At 35.3% G+C, this 17,276-nt stretch overlaps 1 protein-coding gene across 11 annotated transcripts in view; it reads right to left on the bottom strand.

Annotated features, from left to right (window-relative positions):
• The window catches only part of KDM6A (lysine demethylase 6A), a 209,574-nt gene that overhangs the window by 135,096 nt on the left and 57,202 nt on the right, over window positions 1-17,276 (bottom strand). For 10 of the 11 annotated variants that reach the window (XR_010939969.1, XM_067723181.1, XM_067723182.1 and 7 more), the window contains one exon: window positions 1,746-1,854. Coding sequence is in view for 8 of the 11 variants with exons in the window: in XM_067723181.1 (XP_067579282.1) it covers window positions 1,746-1,854 (109 nt within the window). In the remaining 3 variants the exon portion in view is untranslated. Of the gene's footprint in view, window positions 1-1,745; window positions 1,855-4,739; window positions 4,760-17,276 lie in introns of those variants that run through there. The other variant, XM_067723176.1, reaches the window with a different exon arrangement.

The following is a 17,276-nucleotide window of genomic DNA, read 5'->3' on the forward strand; positions in this document are numbered from 1 at the left end:
TTCAAACAACTCTCGTCTAGGAAATAAGAAGCCATCAGCTTGAAATACTAAAATATACTGAAATACAAATGTATACCTCTGCATTCATTCTCTCCTTCCTCTTCTTCCTATTACAAATTATCAATGGCCAGTTCATCTACACAACAGCAAACGGGTCGCAGAGCACACCTTTTCAAGGACTTAAATCCTTGGGTTACCCTTCTCTTCTCCCATCTTTCTAGATTACTCCTACAAGCTAGTTTGCCAGCACTGTCTAGTTGCCACATGCCCCCACCACACCTTCCAAAAAAGAAAACACCTCCAAAACAAATATCCCTGGATTCTTCATTACCTTCACAGCCAAACATTTTATAAATGGAAAATGTAGCTAAATTCATAGACTAATAAAGTTTTAAAAGCTTTTTTTTATTTATTTGTTTGTTTATTTATTTATTTATTTTAAATGACCACTAAGCAATAAGGACATACAGCCACATATGCAAACCTAATTTTCAAGTCTGGGTCTCTGTTTATATGCTCTAAAACTAGTGCGCTCTCCAAATAAAAGGTGCAGCAATGAAAAATCAGATTGCGCAGAACTCTGTATTATTTCTTTTGTATAATGCTTTCCTTTAAATAAGTTACTGTTTTAATTAAAATATCTAATAGATTGTTAAATAATTATCAATACCTATTACCCTGAAGTCACTTTGCTAAGTATTAACCAGTTTCACACAGGAATCCCAAAACCCCTGAGCAGCTACCACATCCTCCCCTCGTTTTACAGATTACAGATAGAAGCTCAGGGATGTTTATAATCTGTTAAAAAGTAATGCAGCTGAACCACAGAGGTGAGCTGGGGAATAAGCCTAATTTCAAACCCCACAGCATACCTGTCTCAAAGTAAAATTGTACTTTCATTAGGAAAGTATTCACTTGACCTAACATAATTAAACATGAACAATCCTTCGCTCTAGCCCTGAACAACCTTTCAGTTGTTCAGCCCACCTAAATACATTTGTGGAAAACAAGCATAAGTCCATCCACTCCACATTAAAATGTTTACTATCATCAAAAGGTTAAAATGTTATTGATTATAAGAATATAGTTTTTCTTTGCCTTTGGTATTGAGGGGTGTGGTGTTTGGGGAGTGCTTTTAACTTCCTAAGTGAGTAATGGCCTGGGTCAGCCGCTTGGTACCATAAAAAGGACACATCTTGGGGGGCTACCTTCAATAATTTAACTCACTTATTTCCGATAGGAAAAGCTTTTCAAATGAATAAAAAAAATGCTTTATCCAACGCTCAAGCTCATGTGTGATCATCTCTCTATGTTACTTACCTTTACAATAACATGGCTACAGATCAGGTTTTCATTCAAATATTTTCTAGCTAAAATCGAAGTTAAAGGATAAAGAAGAGAAATGCTGAGTTTGTGTTACTTTTCCAAAGTGTCCATCAATGGCTCACTTTCTACTATAGTTGAGCCTTTAAAAAGTAGGAATTTTTCACAAGGCAGAACAAAACGGCAGTACACATGTAGGTGGTTATCAGTTTAGCAGAATGGTCAACTTACTGCTGATTTACATGGAGTCATGTGAACTTTTCCCATTTCCATCTACTCCACTTTTCTCATTGTTTTTAGGATGTTCATAAGCTTATAATTTCTTAGAAGTAAAAATGGTAATACTTCCGATAGAGTACAATTACAGTTATTTTGAATACATATATAAATCAAACAGTAATTAACAAGGGGAAAAATATTACCTTTTGGATAATCTTCCAATAAGAGGTTGAAGTGACCTAATTGACAAAAGAAATCAGACTCCACTTTTCCTTCAGCTTTTAAGATTAGAGATTCGTAGCAGCGAACAGCCTAGAAATAAAAAATACAAACATTTTAAAAAAAGACAAAACCCTAAAATACATTTCCTTCCTGAGATAATGCATATAATCCTCCATTCAATCACCCAAGAAATCAATATATTTTACTTCTACCTCAGATATAGTCAATGCAGTATTCTTCTAAAATACCTATTTATTAAAAGAACCACTAATTATGGCATAAGTGCTTTTCCTACTTATAAAATGGAAATACTTGCCAAATAAGATAATGTAGGAACACTCTGATAACTTTATTCATTAGCTGTAAATCTAAATTTTTACTGTGGTCCATGTTGACATAAACAAATATATTAATCTTTTCCACAAATGGTAAGAACTTTATTGAATCACATGAGAATTCACAGAATCTCCAGAGTAATGATAACTACCATTTATACTGAAGAGCTACTTTTTACCATCACCTCTACCCACTTAAACTACCATAAACTGTCTTTCAATTATCTTCTTATGATACACGTCATACCCACCAACTCTAACTCTATTCCTAATTTTACCCCCATTCCAATACATGCATATGCACTCACTCTGTTTGTTCCCTGAAGAAAAAAAATAACAGTATTTTAAGGATATCATTCTTTTTTTGTAATCCAGAAGAGTGCAGAGGGAAAAAAATGAATGATGGAAAGAACAGGATTCTGGAGTCTGACAAATTCCAGTCATCATTAGCTACAGGAGATTCTGGGGAACTTATCGTCTCTGATTCTCAATTTTAATAACACTCAAAGGGCTGATTAAAGGATTAAAACTAGAAAACTTCTCTAAGGGTTTATCACAGTGCTTAGCACTCCATAGGTACTTAATAATTGTTTCTCTACCTTCTACTTAGGTTAAGATAAAAAGCTCCAACTCTTCCAGGATTATTTCAAGCACCCCAATAATTTTGTCAAAATTTCCCTAACAATCTACACTACAATGTTGTTATGTGTTACTGTGTGCTGGAGTCACTGAAGAAAAAAATGTGTATGATTTCTCAAATGTCTGAGTACACTCTCAGGTTTGGTGTCCACAAAAAAAGTTTCCATTATCAAAAAATCCTTTCACCACCGCTTCAAGAGCTTTTGATGGGATAAGAAAGTGTGATGTGGAGCATGGTACCCACTTAAAATGCCTTGATTTTTCCTCTCCTGTAAAATATAAAGCCTTTGATGAAGAGTTTCAAAATTTTAAATTTACCTATCCAAAGTACATACATAAATACTTATCAAGTTTGGAGAAGCCATCCTAAACAAGGCGAATTTTGGGATGATTTTACCATCCTTAAAGTCTAACATTTATTAAAAGGGACTGTCTTCAGTTCTTATTCCACTCTTAGCTATCTAAATGTACATATATACCAAATCACAATCACTGAAAACTTATCATTCTGCTTCCTTATAATTAAAAGAGCCTGAATGCTACACTGACACCTCAGAAATTACTATAATTTGGAAATTTCAAGATCTTCTTTATTTAAGTCATACATAATCCTATCTGGCAGATGGTTAGAGTACAAAAATATAATTTATTTCAGTGCTTTTTAATATCAGTGAAATTCATAAAATTATTGGGCTACAGTATGACAATTATTAATTTTTACACTAAATAAAATGACTTTTTAAAGCTAATAATGGCATTGTAAATGAAGCTAGTTATTGTCTTAGTTTTTTAAACTCTTAAGTTAGATATTTAGAAACTTTTGCTACTCCTCTCTGATAATTTCTCATGGCTGATTAGCACTAAATTTACAAGCAAATATAGTTTCATGGTGAAAAAGATTTCAAGATACAAACACGAATAAATTTTCTTTAATAATCTAAGTAAAAAGATGGCAACATCCTATACTTCCTCTTATCACCAAACATTGATGCCACCACCATGATCATCTATTACCTATCTTCCATATTCCATTAAAAAAAGGAACACATCTAAAGTGAGTACTATACACAACTCTGATCACCACGAAACACAACACCAGGCAAAAATCAGAATGGACACTCAGACTCAATCAACAGATTCACAGTAATTTCCAACAAAGCCAGCACGTACCTAAACCTACCAACTATGTTAGTGGTCAAAAATGACGCTGACAGAGCCAAATACCAAACAAAATGAAGATGAGCAAAAAGGCAGAATAAACGTTCCAAGCACCTTGAGTCACCATTTCATGGTGAAACTTCATGAATTTATTTGAAGTGTTTGAGGTAAGCACTGGTATTAGATACAGGCAAATACTAACAATTTTTTAAAAGCATTTAAAGGAAAATAAATAAATGGGGCAATTTTCCAATACTACTAACTCATAAAATAAGCTAGAATGAAACAGTGTTTTTATAGTAATGAGTTTCATTAAAAGGCTAGTTTTAAACATAGACGATATGTAGTTAGTTTAGATTTAGAACAAAGTTCAGGCAAACTTCTATAAAGCAAAACTATTTCTTGTTAAAAGGATTACTTTTTTTTTTAACATCTTTATTGGAGTATAATTGCTTTACATGGTGTTAGTTTCTGCTGTATAACAAAGTGAATCAGCTATACATAAACATATATCCCTTTACCTCCTCCCTCTTGCGTCTCCCTCCCACCCTCTCTATCCCACTCCTCTGGGTGGACACAAAGCACCGAGCTAATCTACCTGTGCCATATGGCTGCTTCCCACTAGCTATCTATTTTACATTTGGAAGTGTATATGTGTCCATGCCACTCTCTCACTTCATCCCAGCTTACCCCCTTCCCCTTCCCCACGTCCTCAAGTCCATTCTCTAGGTCTGCATCTTTATTCCTGTCCTGCCCATAGGTTCTTCAGAACCTTCTTTTTTTTTTTAAGATTCCATATATATGTGTTAGCATACGGTATTTGTTTTTCTCTTTCTGACTTACTTCACTCTGTATGACCGTCTCTAGGTCCATCCACCTCACTCCAAATAACTCAATTTCCTTTCTTTTTATGGCTGAGTAATATTCCATTGTATATATGTGCCACATCTTCTTTATCCATTCATCTGTTGATGGACACTTAGGTTGCTTCCATGTTCTGGCTATTGTAAATAGAGCTGCAATAAACATTGTGGTACATGACTTTTTTTTTTAATTTTTTAATTTATTTTTGGCTGTGTTGGGTCTTCGTTGCTGCACACAGGCTTTCTCTAGTTGCGGCAAGCAGGGGCTACTCTTCGACGCGGTGCGCAGGCTTCTCATTGCGGCGGCTTCTCTTGTTGTGGATCACGGGCTCTAGGCGCACGGGCTTCAGTAGTTGTAGTTGTGGCGCATGGGCTTAGCTGCTCCGTGGCATGTGGGATCTTCCAGGACCAGGGATCGAACCAGTGTCCCCTGCATTGGCAGGCAGATTCTTATCCACTGCGCCACCAGGGAAGTCCTACATGACTCTTTTTGAATTATGGTTTTCTCAGGGTATATGCCCCGTAGCGGGAATTGCTAGGTCATATGGCAGTTCCATTTTTAGTTTTTTAAGGAACCTCCATACTGTTCTCCATAGTGGCTGTATCAATTTAACATTCTAAAAGGGTTACTTTTATATTCTTGCTTTTTTTTTTTCATTTTAAATGTGCACAAATAAAATCATCCCCATATAGGATAAGTATGGTTTTGTACACATATGCAGAGAAAAACAACTAGAATATAAAACAAATGATAAAAATAGAAAGTCTATAGTCCAGCCATACGGAAACTTTTTATTTTGTTCATTTTACAGTTTTTCATAATTAAACTTAAAAATTATTATGCTTTCCTCCAGGATTCATACTACCTTTAGTGTAAGGATAGTCAGAAATGTGAATGAAAATCATTTGTACTAGATCATCATCATTCAACAGAGCACGTTCTGCAATGACAAAAATGTTCTGTAATCTGTGCTGCCCAATATACTAGACATATGTGGCTACTGAGCACTTGAAACATAGCTAGTGCAAGACAACTGAATTTTTAAATTGCTTCATTAAATTTGTGTTTAAATTTATATAGACATATGGCAAATGAACAGTGTAGACTAGGTAATTTTTAAAGCTTAAAAACAATGAATATTCAACCCATATGCTAAATATTAAGAAAGCAAAATTTCTTATTTTTATAAATGAAAAACCTATAAAAATAATGGCATATCTTGCACTGGGGATGAGCAACACCTTCCACAAACATCACTTTAAAATCCCATAGTTGTTTATAGTTAGTGGCTTACACATCTATAATTATTACCACCTACTTCCAAAAAAAAAAAACATTGAGACGGGAAATAAACAGTTAATCATTAAATACTAGAATCAAAGGAGAGTAAAGGTTCTCCCAGCTACATAGAGAGACTGGATGTCTTCCTCCCATTACAGTGCCATTTTCCACAATGTTCAATATAATTTGTGCTCAGTAGCTGCTTTGTTTTTATTATTTGAAAAAACAGTTATCTCAGAATAGTAATATTATCATTACCCGCTATTTCTAAACCTTGACAGATTACCGCTCATAAACACAGATATGTAAATAATTTGGTTTTTTTATGTTAAGCATTAAAGTCTTTTATGATAAACTTGGTCAATCCCTAGCTAAAATATGAGTTGTTACTATTTTAGAATTGCTAAGTATAGGCAACATCTAAACAAATGTGGGTTTTTTTCCAATTTGAAAGATTAGCTGAAGTAGTTGGGTGACATACAAATGGTAGAGAAAACTAATGTAGATTTAAATACCCCAAATGGTTTCCTTTTTTTCTCTTTCTTTCTTTGTAATGCCTGCCATGAATGCCCAAAGCCAGAATCTCAACACAGTCCTAGTTTGGTGGCTCCCATTCTGAAGCCCTTCCTCGTCTATCAGGTTCCCGATGCTTACTGCCTCCCTCACCTGTAAGCTCCGTCAGGGGAAGGGCTATATCCCAACCCAAGATCACACGATAGGGGCTTAATATACATTTCTTGAATTAATGAAGCAATGTCATGTTATTATTTTAGGTTCTCGAATAACCCTCTCTTCTTTGTCCTAAACTTCCACTTCTTAGGAGCTGCAAGTCAGGATGCTAAGGATTAATCTTATTCGTTACTTAAACTCATTTCCATTAAGATATAAATCACTGGTATTTTAAATGAACCAAACTTTTAGGTTGAATATAATCAAAGCAAGCATGCAGTCCTGCCCATAATTCCTAAAAACAGCCACAGACATAAAAGATGGTTTAGCAGCTGACTACTTACAAAAGATTAGGGATTGAAGCAGACTACAGGTCAACATGTCATCCATGAAATAGGGCTACTAAAAATGTATTCACGGTCCAAATTAATGAAGCATATTACACAAATCAACACCAATAATCAGCTCACCAAGGTCTGCTCTGACCAGATCTCCAAAATTATCTTTAGTTCTGAGTGCCACATTTTAACAGGTTGTAACATAAAAAAGGTTACAAGTTTGGTGAAAGATGGAAAAACTATAATGTGAAAATGATTTTAACTGGGTTTAGTTGAGGAGAATCATCAGGGATGCTTTAGCTTTACTCAAATAGTTAAGAAGCTGTCACTTAGGAGAGATTAATTGCACTTTGGGTAGTTCCAGACATCAGACCAATGAATGGGTATAATTTACAAACCAGTTTAATTCAGTGCAATCAGAAAGGAGAAAAACTTAAATATGCCAAAAATTAAATGGGCCATCTTTCTTTGGCTCATATCAAAGAATTAAAGCATAAACTACTAAGGTATCTTAGTGGGGGGGTAAAAAGGAGAGTTCTTACTTTGGATACAATTCTGAGCTGCATTTTTTAAAGATTCCTTGAGCTTCTCGGATATAAGCACACAATGTGTAATATTATATATAATACAAAACCACACACAAACACACGTGTATATGTGAATGCATATCTCCTGACTTGATTCCATTACATTTTATTCACTTTGAATTTCCAGAATTTCTAAATAAACATACTATCTTGACCTCCTCCCTCAAAACCATAAAAATGTCTGCATCATTAAAGCTGATATCCTTCCCAGAAATATGCCTAAATCAGAATTCTTCCCCTTTCCAGGCACTCGCAATGCCTTTGCCTGTTTTTAAAATACCTTAGGAATCTGAAAGGGTTGAAAGTACCTGAGTCTAAACCATTTTTTGAAATTTCAACACGCCATTTTTTTAATGAAGGGTTACATACTTAAAATGATAATTATTGATTCTTAATGACATCCATTCCTGAACCTATATATCAGACTTACTGTTCTCTTTTTAATTTCATTTACTATTTTTGAAAAGTTAAACTTTACACATCACCAATTCTAAAGGGTATGTAGTGAAGTCTCTCTCCCAATCCTAAGCCCAGCCACCCAGTCCCCTTTCCCAGATGCAACAAAAGTAAAAAATTCTTACTATATTCAAGATTATTTTGTGCAGATTCAAGCACATATATTTTTCTCACCTTAGTACTAATATTTACATATTTATATAAACACTTTTCTGTAACTTGCTTCAGATTATAGGAGTCCCTGATATCCTTTCTCCCCTTCTTCTCTGTTCATAGAACCCCTAAATTTAATTAGACATATGCTGACACAGAATAAATACTGGGATCCCCAGCCATCCTTGTGGGTGTGGCCTGGTGATTAAGTTCTGGCCAATGGGATATAAGGAAAGGACATGCTCTGCTTCAACCCCTCCTCCCCCTAGCTGAAAATCAGCCAGATGGTAGAAGTCACAAGCTGGGGATGGAGAGTAGGAAAACAGAGCCCAAGTTCCTGGAACAGTAGAGTTCCAGAGCAGTCCAGAACTGATTGCCTCTGAGAATTCTTATTAAGAAATAAATGAGTATGCAGCCCTCTTTCCTCATTTAAGTCAAACAAAGAAACAAAAAAGCAGCCTAATGAAATAATCATTAATACATACCAACAGGATAAAGGGAAATTTAAAAAAATCTAATTAACTGTCACCCATACGTAACATTTTAGAGAAGATACAAGAACTTATACATCTGTTACTCTACCCTATCTCCCTCACTCCACTTTTCAACTAATATACATCTTTTGCATCACAACAAAGTCAGTTAACAAAATTTAAGCATATCAGCATGGATCCTGGATTTCTCAGCCTCTCTGGACTCTGCATTCAGTGGATATGCTGGATGCTAACGAGTAAATCAGCATTATTCAAGAAATTAGCACCTTAAGTACCATTCTTTGCAAATAAACTATTGAAATGCTTTGCTATTGCAAAACATTCTCACAGAACAACACTACTGAAATCAAACTAGATAATTTCGTAATTCAAGTGCTGACAGCTAATATCTGAGCTCTTGATGCGTACCAGGCACTATTCTAAGCACTTCACATATACTTATTCATTTAATCCTCACAATTACTCTATGAGATAGGGAGCCCCTACTTCACAGATAAGAAAACTGAGGCATGTAAATCCTGTGTTCGAGGTCACAGAGCTACTAACTAGCAGGGGTGGCTTCAAACAGTATGGCTGCAGAGCCTCTGAGCAGCAAGGTGTGCAACTCAGGCCATGCCTAGGGACTTAAAGTCATTTGCAAGAAAGAAGACCTCCATAAGCAGCTCTTCCTCTTAAGCTCCAACACACAGCTCCTTCCACAACTCTACCTCTACACCAAACACAAAAGCAACACATAAGGCCGCCAGTTCCTGTTCCCACCATCCCACAAGGAAGATTTAGCCTAAGTTCTTTACCATGTTTTCTCATCTTGTTTTATTTTAAATCATATAAAAAGCAATCATCATTATCCCCTCCCCCCCAAAAAGACACACACATTAAAAAAAAATCAACAGCAAAACAAAACAAAAACAAAAAATCAAATTCCCATATTCAAAAGCCACCTGTGGCAGAAAAACACTACCGCCCATATATATAAATGATAATATACCAGTTCAAACAAAATGTGGTGTATTATCTGGAAAATGTTAAATGGTTTCACCCTATTTCTTTGTATCTTCTGAATCTCCTTAGTTCACCTAGTGTTATTATTTTCTCTCTTTAGTATAACTGGCACAGAATGCCAAATACAGCTGCAACAAAGCAAACTAGGCTGTACTGTCTCAACCATCAGCAAGTTGCTAGTTTACTAACTCTAAAACCTTTATTGCTGATGCATGCAGCCAAATGAACTAGTGAATCCTACTACACATGCACGTATACACGCCCAGGACCAACATGAAATTTTTATTTTATTGATTGATTTTTGGCCATGGCATGCGGCTTGCAGGATATCTTAGTTCCCCAACCAAGGATCGAGCCCATGCCCCCTGCAGTGGAAGCTCAGAGTCCTAACCACTGGACCGCCAGGGAATTCCCCCAACATGAAATTTTTAAAAAGCTGTTGTGTCAAAACAGCCAAGTTATTTTCCAAATATTTTTTTCTGTATCATGCTAAATGTAACAATGCGCAGTTATACTAAAGTACATTATTTATAAACATGTGAATTAAGTCTTGGATAACCTTTAAAAGAATGTACATTTCAAATTTGGAGGCAAGGAGAGTATGAGATAAAATTTCAGCAGAATGACCTCTGTGAATAAAGCCCAGAATAATCCTGTGATTTCCCATATAAAGCAGTAGGCTTTACTTCCCATCTTTTTTCCTTCATTTGCTTGCTACTCCAGTCTTTTATTTGTCTAGAGGTAGACAATCTTACAAGCAATCATTCTCCCCATCACTTCAGCTGTACACATTTAATTCAGAGTTCCCAAAATACACAGAAAGAAAGCCATCTATCAATACAACAAGATTATGTAGACCACATCTTGATCAAGTTTGTAAAATATTATTATGCCTGCTATAACATGGATGCTTGCTTTAATATCTTTATCAGCAAATTATGCATTCATTTGCCTTAAACACATTTCTAAAATGATAAATGCACAAAAAAGGAGTAAGCACTTCACTGTGGGGGGAGGGGGGAGCGGGACATCACATTTATGACCATGAGCTCCATGAAAATAATCTACTTTGAATTCTACAACTTCTAATGCACAGTAGGCAATTAGAATTTATTTATTAAATAAATGAATGATCCTAAAACTAGGAAAACTGCAACACAGTAAAGGCCTCTCCCCAAAGGTAGTGCTTTTAAAAAAAAAAAAAAAGTTTTAATCGATCTGAATATACTCTTCCAGACTTTTCTCTATGCAGAGTCGGCCCTCCATACCCATGGATACAGAACTTGCTGATATAAGGGCCAACTGTACTATGCCATTTTATATAAAGGAATTGAGCATCTGTGGATTTTGGTATCCGTAGGGGTCCTGGAACCAATCCCCCTTGGATATCGAGGGGCGACTACATAAACAAATAGTACAAATCTCTGTATGCAGTTTATAAACTATTTCCTTCATTCTATATATCATTAACTGCTTACCGTATCAAAGTATACAGATCTATATCAAAATAACATCTGCAAATCATTTTAATAATGGTTAAACCATAATTAGTTTCTACTGAAGAGTATCTGGTTGTTAACCAAGTTTTTACTATTACTATTACCCAATGAACATAATTTGGCCAATTTATATTTCTTCAAGGTAACTTCCTCACAGTTGAATGGGAGGCACAATTTAAGCTTTTGACAGTCCCACTAGCAAAAATGAACCAATATAATATTCCACCAGCAGTGATCTTTTTCAGTTCTTTAATTACTTTTTTCCAAATATTTATTGGCTAAAGTTACTACTTCTTCCATGAACTATCAACCTGTTAATTGACTGTACCTTAAGTGCCTTCAATAGTTTCTCCCAGTAATTAGTACAAACTACCATCCTTCCATGTGTGCCATAAAATGAAAAGAATTAGGAAGTACTCCCTCTTCAGGCAACCTGGACAACCACTCTGCTGAAAACTAAAAATGTTAGACAAAACATGGTGGCAACATGGTGGTAGTGGGACTTACACAAGGTTCTTACTATGAACTTGACCAAATGAGAAAGTTAGGAAGACTGGGCTGAGGAAGGGGGAGACTTAAAAGAGGCAGAGGTAGAGAGAGTAGTGAAGCAACTGTTGCACTGAGGACATTTTGAAAGTCTGTGTAAACCTGAGTGATGGGTTTAGAGGTCTCATTTAGGGATAGAACACAAAGCCTAGGGGCTACCCAAGAAGAGCAGTCAAATAAGACACCCCTCCGCATAACACTGAGACATCAATGGGCTAGACCTTCAACCTCAATGTAACTAAAAATATGATAATAAAACAATTTTTTTAATTTTATTTTAAAACTGGTCTTGAAGGACAAGGAAAATTGCTTGTCCCATAATGGCAATGATTGGAGAAGAAAATCTCCTGAGTATTTGTAACCAAAAGTCTGAATTCACTTGACCTGGGTAAAACAAACTGCAGGCAAGAATATATTATTAGTCCTCAACTAATAGCAATCCAAAGTAAAGGCCAAACTGAAGCATACTACTATCACATTCGTGGCCTAAAAGAATTTCTACAGCTCCAAGGAAAATAAGTTCTTCATATTCAGAAAGTCACTACATATAGAGGGGGGAAAAAAGCCGAGCAAAGGAGATGATCAATATGTAGATATGTTAAAATGAATATTGTTTAATGCAATTAATCACAATAAATATAAATGGAATAAGTATGCTAGTTAAGAAAAAAGGCTATCAATAGATTTTTAAGCCCAGATTTATACAATTTACTAGATACATCTAAAATATAAAAAAAGATTTAGAAATACTACACAAGTATAACCAAAAGAAAGTTGGCAGGGTACCAGTTACCATGAATTACAATAAAGATTCAGAAATAAAGAGAACTGGTGCATTAATACAAATATTTAGTAACCAAATAAGGAGCTCAGAAACACACCTTCATATGTATGGAAACGTGCACAAAAATGGGCAAACTATAACCTAACCAAATAAAGGTGGCGAGCCAATATGTTATTTCTAATGGGAAAAAGAAGGAAAAAAAGCAAACACTAGACTCCTACATCTACACATACAAAAACCTATTTCAAATGGATTAAAGACCTAAATAAAAGGCAAAATTTAAGAAGAAAAGCATAGCAAAATGTTTTGGACAAAAGGATAGGGTAGGAATTCTTTAAAAATAGACCAAAAAAATGCAAGTCATGGGGGGAAAAGGTTAATTCAACTACATCAATGTTTGGGACTTCAGGTTTATCAAAACAGAACAAATCTGACAAATATAAAGGCAAGTCACAAACTGGGAAAATATACCTTCAGCACAAATAGTAACAAACTGTTCATATTTAGAATACACAAAACTCCAAAGACTCAGTAAGAAAAAACACTCAATTTAAAAATAATACTGGGGGAAACTTGATCTGCCACTATGATCCACAAAATTAAAGAATGAGCAATAAAACAAAACACAACTGGGCTTCCCTGGTGGCACAGTGGTTGAGAATCTGCCTGCCAATGCAGGGGACACAGGTTCGAGCCCTGGTCTGGGAAGATCCCACATGCCGTGGAACAACTAGGCCCGTGAGCCACAACTACTGAGCCTGCGTGTCTGGAGCCTGTGCTCCGCAACAAGAGAGGCCGCAATAGTGAGAGGCCCGCGCACCGCGATGAAGAGTGGCCTCCGCTTGCCACAACTGGAGAAAGCCCTCGCACAGAAACGAAGACCCAACACAGCCATAAATAAATAAAAACCACAACCAAATTATTTGCTGATTAATAAAGATCAAGGGGCAAACAGGTACGTTACCCACTCCTTAGGTAAGTCATAAGGGCTTATGTCTACTAAACCACTAGAAGATAACCCTGCTCTATCCTATCCTAAGTATAAATTTTTCCAATGACTCGAAAGGCTTTTTGACTCAGGAATTGAAAGAGTAAAACTAATAAAAGGTTAAGCAAATTCAAGTATTTTCCATAATAGTGGCTCTTTTAACAATCTGCTCCACTAAAAAGTTCATCTGAAAAACCAATCCTGAAAGAATATTTTACCAAAAAATCTGAATTTAAAAGAAAGCTGTCTTAACACTAAATACTCACTTAAAATAGTTTCATATAAAATATGAACTGTCCAAAATACTATTTCAATTTAGTTTAAGTCTCTAATAAGCTCATATTCAAATTTCTATTTTAAATCAGTGAAATAAATACCATCCCACTTATCTCGGGAGAAACCTAAAATCTAGCTTCTCCACACAAGACACACACTTGAATTACTGGAATGACACACTTCTTGACATCTCAATCTTCCATTCTATACAGAATTTTGATATTTAATTTCTTAAGTCTTTGAATTTCTGCTTCCCACCAAGATGCAGTGAAACAGACCAAATTTATTCCTGAATGACATGACTAAAAAACCAGAGATGGGGCTTCCCTGGTGGCGCAGTGGTTGAGAGTCCGCCTGCCGATGCAGGGGACACGGGTTCGTGCCCCGGTCTGGGAAGATCCCACATGCCGCGGAGCGGCTGGGCCCGTGAGCCATGGTCGCTGAGCCTGCGCGTCTGGAGCCTGTGCTCCGCAACGGGAGAGGCCACAACAGTGAGAGGCCCGCGTACCGCAAAAAAAAAAAAAAAAAACAGAAACTGTATGAAACAAAGGTTTTCACACACTGAATATCAGAGAACACATGGCAATAATCCTTGAGAAGGGAAAACAAAGGATGTGAGCCCTATAATTATCCCAAGCGTACTGCTTTTCAGGCTGCAGTACAGCTATGGGAAATTTTCTTGCCCAAATCAATGTAAGCTAGAATAAAGTGGAACAACATCTTTATAGTTACTGAAAGGAAAATAAATGTGTCAACCTACAATTCTATACTCAGTATAAATATCTTTCAAAAAAAGAAGATGAAAGTACACTTCTTCAGATATACAAAAGCTGAAAGAATTTAACACCAGCAGACCTACCTATAGTCTAAGAAATGTTTTCTTTTAATTCTCAGGTGGAAGTAAAATTATACCACAAATAAACCTTTACACAGAATGCAGAATGAAGACCACCAGAAATGATAGCTGCACAAGTAACTATAAAAGACATTTTTCTTATTTTTTTAAACGTCTCCTTAAAACACAACTGACCCCAAAATCTACTGGGGGGATAAAAAACACTCCTAGAAGTGATAAGTGAGTTCAACAAGGTCACGGGACACAAGAGCAACATACAGAAAATAAATTGTATTTCTATACACTAACAATGAATAATTGGAAACAAAATTTTTAAAATACCATTTATAATAGCTCCAGAAACATGATAATACGTAGGTATAATTCTAACAAGTATGGGCAGCAGAATCTGTATGCTGAAAACTACAAAATACTGACCAAAAAAACTCAAATAAGGCCCAAATAAGCGCAGAGAGATACCATGTTCATGAACTGGATGATTCAGTAAGATGAGAACTAAAATCCTAGCAGTATTTTTTGTAGATACAGATGGGCTGATCATAAAATTCATACATAAAAGTAAAGAAACTAGAATAACCAAAACAATTTTGGAAAAGAACAAAGTTGGAAGACTCACATGACCCAATTTTAAGAGCTACTATAAAGCGACAGAAATCAATTAACACCACAACATACCACTACATACCTATTTAAGTGGCTATTTCCCCCAACTTTATTGAGATATAATTAACATACAACATTGTGTGAGTTTAAGGTATACAACATGATATAGGTATACACCGTGAAATGATTACCACAATAAGATTAGGTAGCATATCCATCACCTCACGTAGTCACTTTTTTTTTTTCCTTTGGTGGTAATATTTAAGATCTACTCTCCAAGCAACTTTCAAGTATACAATACAGTATTATTAACTGTACTGCTACACATTAGTTCTCATCTTATAACTGGAAGTTTGTACCTTTTGACCAACAACCCCCCCGGCAAACACCAATTTACACTCTGCTTCTGAATTTTGACTTTTTTAGATTCCACATATAGTGAGATCATACAGTGTTTGTCCTTCTCTGCCTGACTTTATTTACTTAGCATAATGCCCTCAAAGTTCATGAATTTTTTTTGAGATGAAGTTGCTGTACAGTATTACATGTTACAGGTGTACAGCACAGTGATTCACAACTTTTATAGGTTATACTCCATTTATAGTTATCATAAAATATTGGTTAAATTCCCTATGTTGTACAAAATATCCTTGAAGCTTATTTATTTAAAGTTCATGAAAATTTTAAAGTGTGACAATACCATGTGTTAATGAGGATGCAGAACTGGTAAAAATGTAAAATGGTACAGTCACTCTAGAACACAGTTCGACAATTAAGTATGAAGTTAAACATACACTTATCACAGGACCCAATGATCCCGCTCCTAGGTGTTTACCCTAGAGAAGTAAAAACTTATGTTCATACCAAAACCTGTACACAATGTTTATAGTGGCTTTATTCATTATCAATGAAAATGAAACAATTACAATATTCTTCAACAGGTAAATGGATAAACTGTGGTACAGCTACACAATATTTAGCCATATAAAAGAATGAACTATTGATATAGCATCGATGAACCTCAAAGGTTTTATGCTGAGTAAAAGAAGCCAGTCTCAAAAGACCACATAGTGTATATACTTGTCAAAATGCACCAAACACCTAACACAACATTATAAATCAACTATACTTCAATAAAACATTTTTTAAAACTCATCAAACACCTAAAACAGGTGAAATTAAATATATGTAAATTATACCTCAACAAAGTTTATTTTTAGAAAGAAGCCGTTTAAAGTGAAAAACAGTAACAATGTACGGTGGGGTTTGTAACACGTAGAAGTAAAATGTATGACAATACTACAAGAGACCAGGATGGGAGAAATGAAGTATATCCTTGTAAGGTCAACACTATGCATGATACAGTATAACCTGAAGGTAGGCTGTGATAAGCTAAAGTTAAAATTTTAAGAATTGCTTGAACTGATAAGTGTAATATCTAAGGTCAATAAACAAAGTCACTTGTATTCCTATATATCAGCAATGTTGGAATTTGGGGGAAAAAACTTAATACCATTTACAATAGCACCCCCCCAATGAAGTACTTAAGATATAAATCTAACAAAATATGTATAGGATCTGTGTATGGAAAACAACAAAATGCTGATGAAAGAAATCAAAGAATATCTAAATAATCGGAGAGAAATACCATGTTCACAAAATAGAAAACATTAACGTATCAATTCTCCCTAATTTTACATATAGATTCAACGCAATCCCAATCAAAATCCCAGCAAGTTTTGTATATACCAACAAGCTGATCTAAAAATTATATGGAAAGAAAAGGAATTAGAAAAGCCAAAACAATGCTGAAAAAGAACAAGTCAGCGGGTTCATATTACACAATTTCAAGACAATATAGTAAGCAACAATAATCAGGACAGTGTGGTACTGAGGAAAGAACAAACGGAGATCAATGGAACAACATAGAAAACTGAGAAACAGATGCATACAAATATATGCAACTGTTTTTGACAAGATACAA

Source organism: Pseudorca crassidens, chromosome X, assembly GCF_039906515.1.
Source record: "Pseudorca crassidens isolate mPseCra1 chromosome X, mPseCra1.hap1, whole genome shotgun sequence".
In the NCBI taxonomy this organism is placed as follows: Eukaryota; Metazoa; Chordata; class Mammalia; order Artiodactyla; family Delphinidae; genus Pseudorca; species Pseudorca crassidens.